This window comes from Loxodonta africana, chromosome 15 (assembly GCF_030014295.1).
Source record: "Loxodonta africana isolate mLoxAfr1 chromosome 15, mLoxAfr1.hap2, whole genome shotgun sequence".
Classification (NCBI taxonomy): Eukaryota; Metazoa; Chordata; class Mammalia; order Proboscidea; family Elephantidae; genus Loxodonta; species Loxodonta africana.
This window is the reverse complement of record NC_087356.1, coordinates 14,578,134-14,590,910: the sequence shown is the minus strand read 5'-3', so window position 1 is coordinate 14,590,910 and position 12,777 is coordinate 14,578,134. Positions and strand designations below refer to the sequence as shown.

Below are 12,777 nucleotides of genomic sequence, written 5' to 3'. Positions count from 1 at the left end.
TTTTTAACAAACATCTACTGGCACCTAATCACTGCTTGGGTAGGTGGGTAACAGGGCAAAGCTAGTCATGTCACCTACTGGCTCCTTCTCTCGTACGACTCTTAAGATTTTAAGATGTACTGCCAGGTAGGAGGAGCCCCGGTGGTGTAGTGGTTAAGAGCTTGGCTGCTAATCAAAGGTCGGCAGTTTGAATCTACCAGCCACTCTTTGTAAATCCTGTGAGGCAGCTCTACCCTGTCCTATATGGTCGCTATGACTGGGAATTGACCCGATGGCAACAGGTTTGGGTTTGGATCAAGCAGGAGGTAAGGAGGCAGGCAGGCAGGCAGGCTCTGTGGAGCTTTACACTAAGCTGATGTAAACTGCAGTTTGTTAGTGGGAGATGATGTGGGGGCAGGAGAGTGAAGGGCTAAGAGAGTGAACTCTAGTCTAGAGCCAAATGCCTGTGTTCAAATCCCCGCTCTGCCACTTATCCGCTGTGTGACCTTGGGAAAGCTACATAACCTTTCTGTGCCTCTCTTACCCTATCTGTAAAGTGGGGATATTAATAGTTTTTATATCCTAGGATTGTCGAGAAGATTAAATGAGTAAGTACTTAGAAGCCTTTGGCACACAACAAGCACTCAGTACATATTAGCTCAAACTATTATTATGGGCTACCTCTGGTGGTCATAGGACAAAAGCATGTGACCTAGAATGGTGCAGCTCATGAACGTGCAGGCGTGGACTTGCACTGTCAAATAGTGAACGCACACTGTCAGAAGGTGAACACTCTTACATACAGGCAAAGAGGCCAAGGTAAACAGGTATTTAAAACTTAAAAGTTCTAAGATGTATCCCATTTGGCAATTGTCTAAAATTACCACCTAGAAACCTAGTGCTTCTTAGGTACAGAAAGGAGACAGGAAATTAATAGGTCCTAAATTAACCCCAACCATTAGCCTCACATCATCTTCCCTTTAACGACTCTCAGCTGGATCAGTTGCCCAACAATCCAGGTTCCTAGGAGGACTTTGCAAATGGCCCAAAAGCTTTTTCCTCTAGGGGACACAGCAGGCTTTGGATTCAGATCTCTTTGCAGTGTCAGAGGAAAAGGCTGCGTTTGGGTCTGAACTTGTTCCTCTGGTTTTGGGGGTGTGGAGAGTAGCAGTACTTGGGAAAGCCCTGGAAAAAGGGATGCCACTGTCGCTGGGCCCTCTAGTTTCTTGGGAGAAAATGGAGAAGGCTCGGCACAGGCCCCTTGCCTACATTTCCACATGTCGAGATAAGGTGTAGCCAGGCCCATGACAGGTCCACGCAAAACTCTGGCCAACGCGATGTTCATAGCGTTAACATGGTGGTCTGAGTCAAAACTCATATGCAACAGCTATATGACTTTAGATTATTGTGGGATTGCCTCTTTCTCTCTTAGAGATGGAGCTCCAAGATCAGGCCTCCCCTCCTCTGGTAAAACAAACGGTAATGGCAAAATGGAAGTGAGTTCCGAAGGCTATGACCTTACCTCCACATACAGGAGAGGAAAAATTCCAATCTTGTCTCCCAGCATTCCTTCTGCCCAGTTATCATCGACTCTTCTGATCACAGTCAAAATTTCATCCTGAAAGTTTTGGAGCCCACCATGTACACAAGCACACGGACATACATACACAACAAAAAAAGAAAAAGAAAAGAAGGAGGCTGGTCAGTATTGTTGAGGCAAAGAAAGGATTTTACGTTACCACTTTTGGTTTATTATCCACTCAGATATGTGACATACAAAAAATAGTCAACCCTTACGTCTTCACCCATGGGTCTCCTTCACTCTCTTGGATTATGGCTGCGAAGATTCTCAAATGGAAACGTGTGTCAATTCACAACACAGTTGGTGTTTGAAAATTTGTGTTCTTGTTATTTGTTGAGTGAAATAAAAATACATTGTATGAAAATAAAGTCACCAAAGTATAAAACGTTTTAATGTTCTGGTTGCATCAAAGAACAAAACAATAATCCAGCTCAGCTCTATTTATTTAGAGTTGTGGGTGCATAAAGCTTTGAATAACCCTCTTAAATTCTTTGGTATATCAGACAATACCAGGCATAAATGCACAAAGTGGAAGGAGACGGAAGGAGAAAAGAAGAGGTGTAAAGCAACGAGGAAAGAAAATACCCAGGATATCTGTCACAAATGCCCAGAGCCTCAGAGACAAGCTATAGGATCATGTGGAAAGGAGGGGTGGGTGAGAGAGAGAAAGACTGAGAAGAGATGGAGGACAAAAGGGTGAATGACCAGATAGGAACCAGGGAAAAAAGAGACAACCAAGCTGCAACAGTATAAAGAGGGGCAGAGGTCTCTACCAGAGACAGCCATGGGAAAAATCAGTGCCTACCCCAAAGGTATCTTTGGCTCGTCTCCATTCCCTTTCCTATAACCATCCTTCCTTCAGCACCCAGGGCAGATAGTGGTACTCCTCCAAGGTCTCTCTGCTTAAACCTACCTGTCCTTTGTCCCTCAACAATCTGTTAGGAGATCAGCTGGCCAACCTGGGAATCTAGTGTGCTAAAGAGTTGACGATCAAGAGCAGCCAAATGTGGTAACCCCTATTATACCTGAATGTAGCATCTGCCTTTCCAGCCAACCTTTAGTACTTCAGTGTAAAGTAATACTATGGGACTTTGAAGCTTCTTTTTAGCATCAGAGAGAAGGACTTTTTCAGTCAGGGTAGTATTGCTTTTAGGTGCTGTTGAGTGGGTTCCAACTCATAGCAACCCTATGTATAGCGGAACCTAACAATGCCCAGACCTGCACCATTCTCATAATTGTTACTATGTTTGAGCCCATTGTTGTGGTCACTGTGCCAATCCAATCCTCTTTTTTGCTGATCCTCTACTTTACCAAGCATGATGTCCTTCTCAAAGGACTCGTCCCTCCTGGTAAAAACATGTCCAAAGTACATGAGATGAAGTCTTGCCATCCTTGCTTCTAAGGAGCATTGTGGCTATACTTCTTCCGAGGTAGACTTGTTTGCTTTTTCTGGCAGTCCATGGCATATTAAATATTCTTCGCCAACAACATAACTCAAAGGCATCAATTCTTCTTCAGTCTTCCAGTCAGGGTAGACTTTATAAAATTATCAGAAAATCTTCTTCACTGTGACCTGAGTGGCCTAACAGTTTGGGGTGTTCATCTAGGGTAAAGTAAGATGATCTAATGGGAACTACATACACCTTTCAGAAAACACAAGAGAGGGAAAGGCAAGGGTGGGAATCTGTACTGGGAATGCCCACAAGGTTTGTTCCAAATCTCTTCTCCCTCTTACTGTCTCCTGAGTATAGGGTAGAGTTTGAGGGTCATCATAGCGTTTGTTTTCTCTGTCCTCACTCCCAGTTTCCCAGCTTTTTTAAAAACAAAGAAACAGCAAAATGATTTGCAACTTTGGAATATTTCTTTTTCCAACTGATATCCAAGGTCAGAGAAACACGATAGGCTTTGTAAGGTAATCATACCTTTTCACATGTTACATACAGGCAATTGATTCTCGGGCTAGAGGATAATACTTAGAAGGGTTTCCTTCTAGCAAATGCTCCATCATTAGAGTGTTTGGGCTTTTCTGATACACGCTAGGACCAAAGTGGCAGATTGGCTTTAGAGAGATGAACAGACAACGCCACTTTAATCTCGTCTTGCTCACCTCACAAGCTCACAAGCAGAGGAGTCGTGAGCACACTCATTAACTCAGCTCAGATTCAGCCGAAGAGAGGACCATAAGACTTGGCTAATTATGCACTCAGAAAGGTAACCAACTGTCTCAGTCATCCAGCGCTGCTGTAACAGAAATACTGCAAGTGGATGGCTTTAACAAAGAGAAATTTATTTCCTCACGGTAAAGCAGGCTAAAAGTCCAAATTCAGGGCGTCATCTCCAGGGGAAGGCTTTCTCTCTCTGTTGGCTCTGGAGGAAGGAAGGTCCTTGTCCTCAATCTTCCCCCGGTTGAGGAGCTTCTCAGGTGCAGGGACCCCGGGTCCAAAGGATGCACCCTGCTCACAGTGCTGCTTTCTTGGTGGTATGAGGTCCCCAGCTCTCTGCTTGCCTCCCTTTCTTTTTATCTCTTGTAAGATAAAAGGCAGTGCAGGCCACACCCGAGGGAAACTCCCTTAACATTGGATCAGGGATGCGACCTGGGCAAGAGTGTTACATCCCACCCTAATTCTTTTAGCCACAGGTAGAGATTATAATTTATAACACATAGAAAAATCACAAAATGGAAGACAACCACACATGGCCTAACCAAGCTAACACATATTTTTTGGGGACACAATTCAATCCATTACACTGACATCTTCCTATCAGCCAGAGTTTTCACAACAGTAAAATATCACAAATAGGTTTTAAATTTGGCAAATGGCCAGGCAGCATCTCGTTCTATTGTACATGGGGTCGCTATGAGTCAAAGTCGACTTGGTGGCACCTGACGACAACAACAACATAAAAAAATAAAAAGAAAATACCAGTTTAGATTTCATAAATGAGGAAAATACTAGAATATTCGCATGATTATTTAACACTGGTCTAGAAATTACAGCCAAGAAATAACAAAATAAAAAGAAACAAGAGGTATAAATACTGGAAAGAAAGGTAATCAATTTTCTACCTAGAAAAACAGTGTGGCAACTAAAAATTAGGATAAATAAGAGTTTGGATAAGATTGCCAATTTTTAAATAAATACATATTAGTCATTGGCTTTTCCACATACCAGGAAAAATCTATTAGAAAACGCAATTAAAATTGGCTAACCATTAGAAGAAAAACAAAGTTAGTGATCTAACTCACTATGTCAAAATTAATTCAATAAGGATTAAGGATTTAATTTTTTTTTAAACACTTGAATATAGAAGAAGAAAATATAAATAATGTTTAATCTTGGGCTGGGGAAGTTCTTTCACAATACGATAACAAAGATCTGACTATAGAAAAACTAAATTCTTCATGTGAAAAACAACAGAAATAAAACAAAATGGCAAATAAACTAGAAAAATAATTGCAGGGTATATGAGAGAGAATAGCATAATATCTTTACTATATAAAACTCTTTAAAAAATTGAAAGAAGAAATACCTGAAGAGAAAAACAGGTAAAAATCAGCAACTCACAAAAGAAAAAGAGCAAATTGTCATTAAATATATTTTAAAATTTCGACCCGACTAGTAATCATAGAAATACAATTTTCAACAAGAAAATACTTTTTCTTTTTTTTTTTTTTACCCTTTTATTCCCTCCTATCTTTCAAATTAGCAAAGATGAAAATAAAGCCAACTCATGGTGTTGACCAGCATGCAGGGAACTAGGTACTTTCTCATTTTTGGTGAGGACATAAATTTATAGCTTGCCAATTCCTATCAAATAGCAAAAGCTTTGAATCTTGCATGCCCGAGGCCTAACAATGCCACCTCTAGGAGTCTATTCTAGGAAAGTCAAAGATGTACACAAATATTGAGCTCTGAGGATGTTCGTCACTGCTTTATCAAGTAGAGAAAAACTAGAAACAACTGTACGACAGATGAAGATTTGTTAAATGATGGCATTGTCTGCTCAATGGAATATACTCATCTTTAAAAATGATATGTTGTTGCTGTTAGGTCCCATCGAGTCAATTTTGACTCATAGAGACCCCATGTGACGGAGCAGAATTGCCTCAGAGGGTTTTCTAGGCTGTAATCTTTATGGGAGCAGACTGCTTGCAGAGCTGCTGGGTGGGTTCAAACTGTCAACCTTCCGGTTAGCAGTCGAGCATTTAAGTGTTGTGCCACCATAATGAGAATTATAATGGAAATGTTCAAATTAAATTTAAAAAACAAATTCCAGCCTTGGCCTCCAGTGTCCTAGTTCTCCAAGCAACCATTTCTTATTCAGCCTGCCAGAAATACAAAAATATTCCACATATGTATGTGACTACACATGGTGGTGCAGTGGTTAAAGTGAGCGAATGCAAACTGAAACGTTGGTGGTTTGAAACCACCAGCAGCTCACTGGGAGAAAGATGTGACAGTCGGCTTCCACAGAGACTTATAGTCTTGGAAACCCTATGGGGTCGCTATGAGCAGGCATCGACTTAACGGCAGAGGGTATACACATGCACACACATACAGATCTGTGCACACACCTACATCATTTTTTAAAATACGCAAATGGCAGCACGCTCCTCACACTGTGCTGCAGCTTGCTTTTTCCACTTACTTTAGCTTGGAGATCGCTCAGCGACCAACACACAGGTCTCCCTCGCGCCTTTAACAGCTGCGTCAGGGCATTCCATTGCATGAATGTACCATAATTTATTTAATGGACTTGATAATTATTTTCAAATGAAAAAAAGTAGGATATAAAACCGTAGTTATCGCATCGATTATGTGGACATGTCATGATTTATTTTACTACCATGACCCTATTTTTTGCTAAGAACTAAATACATACACCTAGGAGAAAGTCTGAAAATATATATGCCAACATTATAAGCGTGGGTAACTGTAAAAGAGAGCTAAAATCGCCTGGGTAGTGTTTTACAAAGACATATTTTTTTTGTGATAATCATCACACAAAAAAGGGCATCTTTATTTTACTGTTTGCGCTTTTCTATTTTCCAAATATTCCATAATGAATATTGGTTTTGTAGTAAGAGAACTGTTGTCTTATAGACCAGACCAAAAAAAAAAAAAAAAAAAAAACATGAAGAAAACAAGAGGCCAGACATTTTCTTATGTTTCTGGATGACCCCCTCTGTTTTCACTTAATTTTGAAATTGTTAACAAAATTGAAAAATCAAAAATGATTTATTTTTCTTTTGTACAGAAAAAAACTGATTTGCAGACAATGTGACAGTGCAAGGGACAGATAACATGTTAGATGGCAGGCCCTGATGGCATGCTTGTTAAGAGCTACGGCTGCTAACCGAAAGGTCAGCAGTTCAAATACACCAGCCGGCATCAACTCAATGGCAACGGGCTTGTTTTTATTTTTTAAATATATAATATTATATGTAATATTATAATTCAATTTCATTTTATATATATAGGTATATACATTTGATATATATATATATATATATATATATATATATATATATATAACAAACCCATTGCTGTTGATTCAATTTCAACTCCTAGTGACCCTCTAGGACAGAGTAGAACTGCCCCATAGTGTTTCCAAGGCTTTAAGAAAGCAGGCTGCCACATCTTTCTCCCTAGAAGGGGCTGCTGGGTTTGAACTGCTAACCTTTTGGTTAGCAGCCAAATGCTTTATATATATGTAAATATATACAACATACATATTTATACATATTTTATATATATTGGAAACCCTGGTGGTGTAGTGGTTAAGTCCTACGGCTGCTAACCATAAGGTCAGCAGTTCGAATCCACCAGATGCTCCTTGGAAACCCTATGGGGCAGTTCTACTCTGTCCTATAGGGTTGCTATGAGTCGGAATTGACTCGATGGCAATGGGTTTTTTGGGTATATATACAGATAACATATATATATGTATGTATATTTTATATATAAAACAGAAAATTGCCACTTCAATACTTTTTTACATGCACAATTCAGTGATATTACTTTCGACATGAATTTTAAGTTGCTGCTTTATAGGTAGAGAATGGCTTCCCCTGATACACCTACTCACTCACTCCTAATAGGCACACACACTCAATATGGCAGGCTATTCATGGCTTTAGAATAACCCTGTGAGTGGAACGTGCAGGGATAATGCCTGTGTGCTTGGCCTCCATAGTGCTGAGTTCTGTGTTACAGGTCAGAAAACTGTTTTCTGTAAAGGGCCAGATAGTAAACATTTTAGGCTTTGCAGGCTATACAGTCTCTACCACAACCACTCCACTTTGTTGTTGCCATACAAAAGCAGCCATAGGCAATGCATAAATCAATGAGCCTGGCTGTGTTTCTATAAAACTTTATTTACAAAATCAAGCAGTGGGCAAAATTTGTCCCATGAGCTGGAATTTTACCAGTCCCTGCTCCATGTAGATGAGTAAACCAAACCCAACTAGACACCACACACATTACCGATAGTCAGCTGGGGTAGGAAAATTTCTGGGCCAATATGGCAGTATTCGAGGATTTTATGAATGAAAGTTGTTTCCCCGGCGTCATTGCACTTTCAGACACACAATTCCATTTCATTTACAGGTTTCGTGTAAAGCACTCATTGTTCATGGTGGGTCAGTAGACTTCCATACCCTGTTTCCCCTATTCCCTGATATCTAAGCTTTGAAAAATACACCGAATGCCAATGCCGCATGGCAGTGGTTCTCCCCTGCATTCAGGGCTCTCCTCTGCATTCAGAGCTCTCAGGGTGATCCTAAAGGACTGTAATGCAGGGGCGTGCACATTAAGTGGGTATTAAAAAATACTTTGCCTTCCCTACGATCCAGCAATCCCACTCCTAGGAATATATACTAGAGAAATAAGAGCCGTCACACGAACAGACATATGCAGACTCATATTCATTGCAGCATCATTCACAATAGCAAAAAAATGGAAACAACCTAAGTGTTCATCAACAGATGAATGGATAAACAAACTGTGGTACATACACACAGTGGAATACCACGCAACTATAAAGAGCAATGATGAATCTTTGAAATATCTCACAACATGTATAAATCTGGAGGGGATCATGCTGAGTGAAATAAGTCAATCATAAAAAGGACAAATACTGTGTAAGACCACTATTAAAAAAAAAAGGCGCTGCCTTTGCTTCCCAAGGCTCAGTGGTTCACGCATTTGCAAAGGATACAGGTAACATAGTAGGCCCCACCATCTGAAAGGGGCCTTTAAACTGCTTTTCTTTCTTTTTTTTAATTTTTATTGTGTCTTAAGTGAAAGATTACAAATCTAGTCAGTCTCTCATACAAAAATTTATATACACCTTGCTGTATACTCCTAATTGCTCTCCCCCTAATGAGACAGCACACTCCTTCTCTCCACTCTCTATTTTCATGTCCATTTCGCCAGCTTCTGACCCCTCTGCCCTCCCATCTCCCCTCCAGACAGAAGATACCAACATAGTCTCATGTGTCTACTTGATCTAAGAAGCTCACTCTTCACCAGTATCATTTGCTATCCCACAGTCCAGTCCAATCCCTGTCTGAAGAGTTGGCTTTGGGAATGGTTCCTGTCTTGGGCTAACAGAAGGTCTGGGGATCATGACCTCCGGGGTCCTTCTAGTCTCAGTCAGACCATCAAGTCTGGTCTTTTTATGAGAATTTGAGGTCTGCATCCCACTGCTCTCCTGCTCCCTCAGGGGTTCTCTGTTGTGTTGCCTGTCAGGGAAGTCATCAGTCGTAGCCAGACACCATCTAGTTCTTCTGGTCTCAGGCTGATGTAGTCTCTGGGTTTATGTGGTCCTTTGTGTCTCTTGGGCTCATGATTACTTGTGTCTTTGGTGTTCTTCATTCTCCCTTGCTCCAGGTGGGTTGAGACCCATTGATGCATCTTAGATGGCTGCTTGCTAGCATTTAAGACCTAAAAGGGGCCTTTAAACTGCATTTCTAATTCATTTACCTAACTCTGCAAAAGTCTGTGCACTTACGTCTACCTGGGGAAGAATAAAACTGCCAACCCAGATGGGCCTCCATTAGGAACAAAAGCTATAGAGACAGAGCCCCGACAAGCCAGCCCCCTGTCCCCACGTCAAGTTCAGGTATGTCCATGTCCTCATAGAAACCCCCTGGATGCCATTAAAGGTGGCTCACGGAACACGCTGTCCTTTGATACCTCTTAAAAAGGTACAGCTTGATAAATGTCACAGCTTGCATATCAATCGTTTGAGGGTTCAGCCTGAAATGCCATGATCACTGAAGCCGTGGAAAATTCCCTCAGCAGCTGCAATCACCTACCACTCTGGATAAACCATCACTTAAGTGTCTAATATTTTACTCTCTTAAATGAGCTGTATGGCAATATTAGGTATAAAACACCTAGAAACGGTCCCTGAAGGGCCATGAATAGTAAACAGTCCGTGGCTCTCCTGGAGTGCCACTTCAACTTTCTCTCACGTACAGTCAACTGGTTTCCAAGAAGCAGAAATGAATCAGGGACCAGAAACGGTTCCTTTAGAAACTGCCCATGCCGACTTCTGGTTTGCCACAGCGTCTTGGGTTCTTCTGCTGAGTGGTGGTGAACTCCCTCGCCCTTCGCCACCACCCACAGCCTCCTCCAGGATGCAGCGGGGCGCCGGACCCCCACCCTGCTAAAGACGGGCGCCCCACTGTCAGACACAAGTCAGTCAAAGACAGATCATTCTTAACTACTCTGTTTCACAGAAAGAAGGGAAAATTAAAAAAAGGAAAAGCTCAAAAACTCCCTCAGCCTTTTGTTGCAGAAATAACACAAAATTGTGCCTCTGATAACTATCTGCCATTCACAGCCAGGTTCCTAATGGAATCATTAGCTGCCATTAATCCACCAACACAAAGCAGGCTCGCTCTGTAGCTGGGTTTCCTGCTGAGCCTTCAGGTGGGAGTGACTTTCCAGACAGCCTGGGGGCATTCTCCCATTTTTCCACCTCTCTTACCCCATTTCATAGGGTTGCTAAGAGTTGGAATCGACTCCACGGCAATGGCAAAGGGTTCCCCCCCGCCCCCACCCTGTCTGAACTCCAGAGGCTGCCAAAGGCCTGGGGCCACTTAAAGGTGAGGCAACATTCCAGAGCCCACCTTTCCGGGAGTCTCAGCGCTGAGGGAAGCCTAGAGCCAAAGATGGGCCTGGTTTCCCCACGTGGAGGTAGAGGCATCAGATGTCAGAACCCCCTTGGCCTCTGGCGCTCCCTTGTGTACATACACAGGCAGGTGTGTGTGCACACACACTCATTCTCACACAACATACACTCACACACACACACTCATGCACATTCACACCCACGAGCCCTCACACAATCACACACACACACACACACGCCAGCAGAGTGCAGTCCCCGTGTGGCCTGATAATCCATAAGTGTTTGTCACTGGATTGTGAGTGATTGAGGGTTGGGACTCTGTGGCACTCATCTAACTCTCCCAGCATCTAGCCCAGTATCTGGAACAAAATCAATGGTTGATGAGCATCTGAAGAGTGAATGAATGAACAAGTGACCAAGCAGGTTGGAAAGGAATAAACTTATACTTTCAAGATACAAGTTGCCATCAAGTTGATCCCAATTTCTTGCAACTTAATGTGTGTCAGAGTAGAATGGCGCTCCATAAGGTTTCAATGGCTGAGCTTTTCTTCTGATGCACCTCTTGGTGGACTCGGCCCATCAACCTTCTGCTTAACAGCCAAGCACATTACCCGTTTGCACCACTCATACTTTCAACAGTAAGATTCTTTCAATAGCTGACCCTTTACCCCCGTCCAAGGCAGAACACTCTCTCTCTCTCTCTCAACTTCTTTGATTCCTTAAAAAGGAGGACTATCCTCATACTCACTGTCAAATATTTATTAAACACCCCAGGTGCCCTGCACTGTGGGACATGCAGGGGATTCTGTAATAAAGAGGTAATGACCCCAACCTCATGGAGCTTGTGCTGCAGTGAGAAGAGACGATTTTCACATGAAAACAAATATACCAGATGTCAAGAGAGGAATGTGAGGGGATATGGCGTGCTGAGTGTACGTTTTGGGGGGTGCTCTATTTTACAGGGTGGTCAGGGTGTGCTGCTTTGAGAAGGAAACAGCCAAGCAGGGATCTGATAAAGGTGAGGCGAGAGCTAGGTGGATTTTGAGGAAGTGGTCCAGGCTGTGGGGAGCCCAATGGAAAGGCCTTGTAGGAGCCAGCTGGCTTGGCCATGAGACAAACAGCAAGGAATCTTGTGTGGCTGGAAGTGGAGGGAGCGAGTGGCAAGAAATAAGGTGGGAGAGGTAGCCAGGGGCTGGATCACATGGGGTCTTTGGGGCAATAATGACTTTAACTTCTAAAGGAGATGAGAAACCATTGGAAGGCTCTGAGCAGAGGTGTGATATGGTTCTTACGTACATTAAAGGCATCTGGACTTTCAGAAAGGCCTGGTGATCTACTTTGGGAAACTCAGCCATGGAAACTCTGTGGAACACAGGCCTACTCTGACACACACGGGGTGGCCATGAGTCAGAACCTACTTGACGGCAACAGGTTTGGTTTGTAGTTTCATTGAGTGGAGAACAGGCTGTATTGGGATGGAAGCAGGGAGGCTGGCTAAGAGGTGCTACAATAATCCAGGTGACAAATGAGATTTGTCAGGTCCAGGGTGGGAGCTGTGTCTGTGAGCAGAAGAGCTCAGATTCTGGATATTTTTTGAAATTATTTTCTGACAAGTTTTCAGGTATCTCCCAGCCTTTGCCTGCAAACCTAAATGATTCTCTATACAATTTCTCAGAACCCTATATGATGTCAAAAGGAAAGGTGAGGGCGAGGACATTCTCTAGACAAATGCATTGCCTGAGTTCCCATTGGCTCCCCATTTCCGTCTTTTCCTGTGCGCCTGCGACGGTAACCCTCTATTAAAGGGGCCTTCCTCACAGAATGACCTCTTGGCATGGAGAGGATGCTGCAGGGCTGCTACCTGAGCCCAGAGGGAGAAAATTACAATAAAAGGAGCTACAAAAAGGTCAGCTGGGTCCCTCTTAGTTTTTCTGATAACCTTTTCAAGGTAGATGTACCTAAACTGAACACATAGTAAGGAAGGAGGATAGAATTATCATGAGCCCAGCTCTCCTGGAGCTCATTCCAAACACTCTCGTACTCTTCCCAACCCTGAAAGCATCGTCCTAGGT

The 12,777-nt window shown here is 42.7% G+C and overlaps 1 protein-coding gene across 2 annotated transcripts in view; it reads right to left on the bottom strand.

The window, feature by feature from the left end:
- SH3RF3 (SH3 domain containing ring finger 3) overlaps positions 1-12,777 on the bottom strand; it is a 496,734-nt gene that overhangs the window by 190,013 nt on the left and 293,944 nt on the right. For both annotated transcript variants that reach the window (XM_023552520.2, XM_064268608.1), the window contains exon 3: positions 1,502-1,597. In XM_023552520.2, the coding sequence (XP_023408288.2) occupies positions 1,502-1,597 (96 nt within the window). The remainder of the gene's footprint in view (positions 1-1,501; positions 1,598-12,777) is intronic.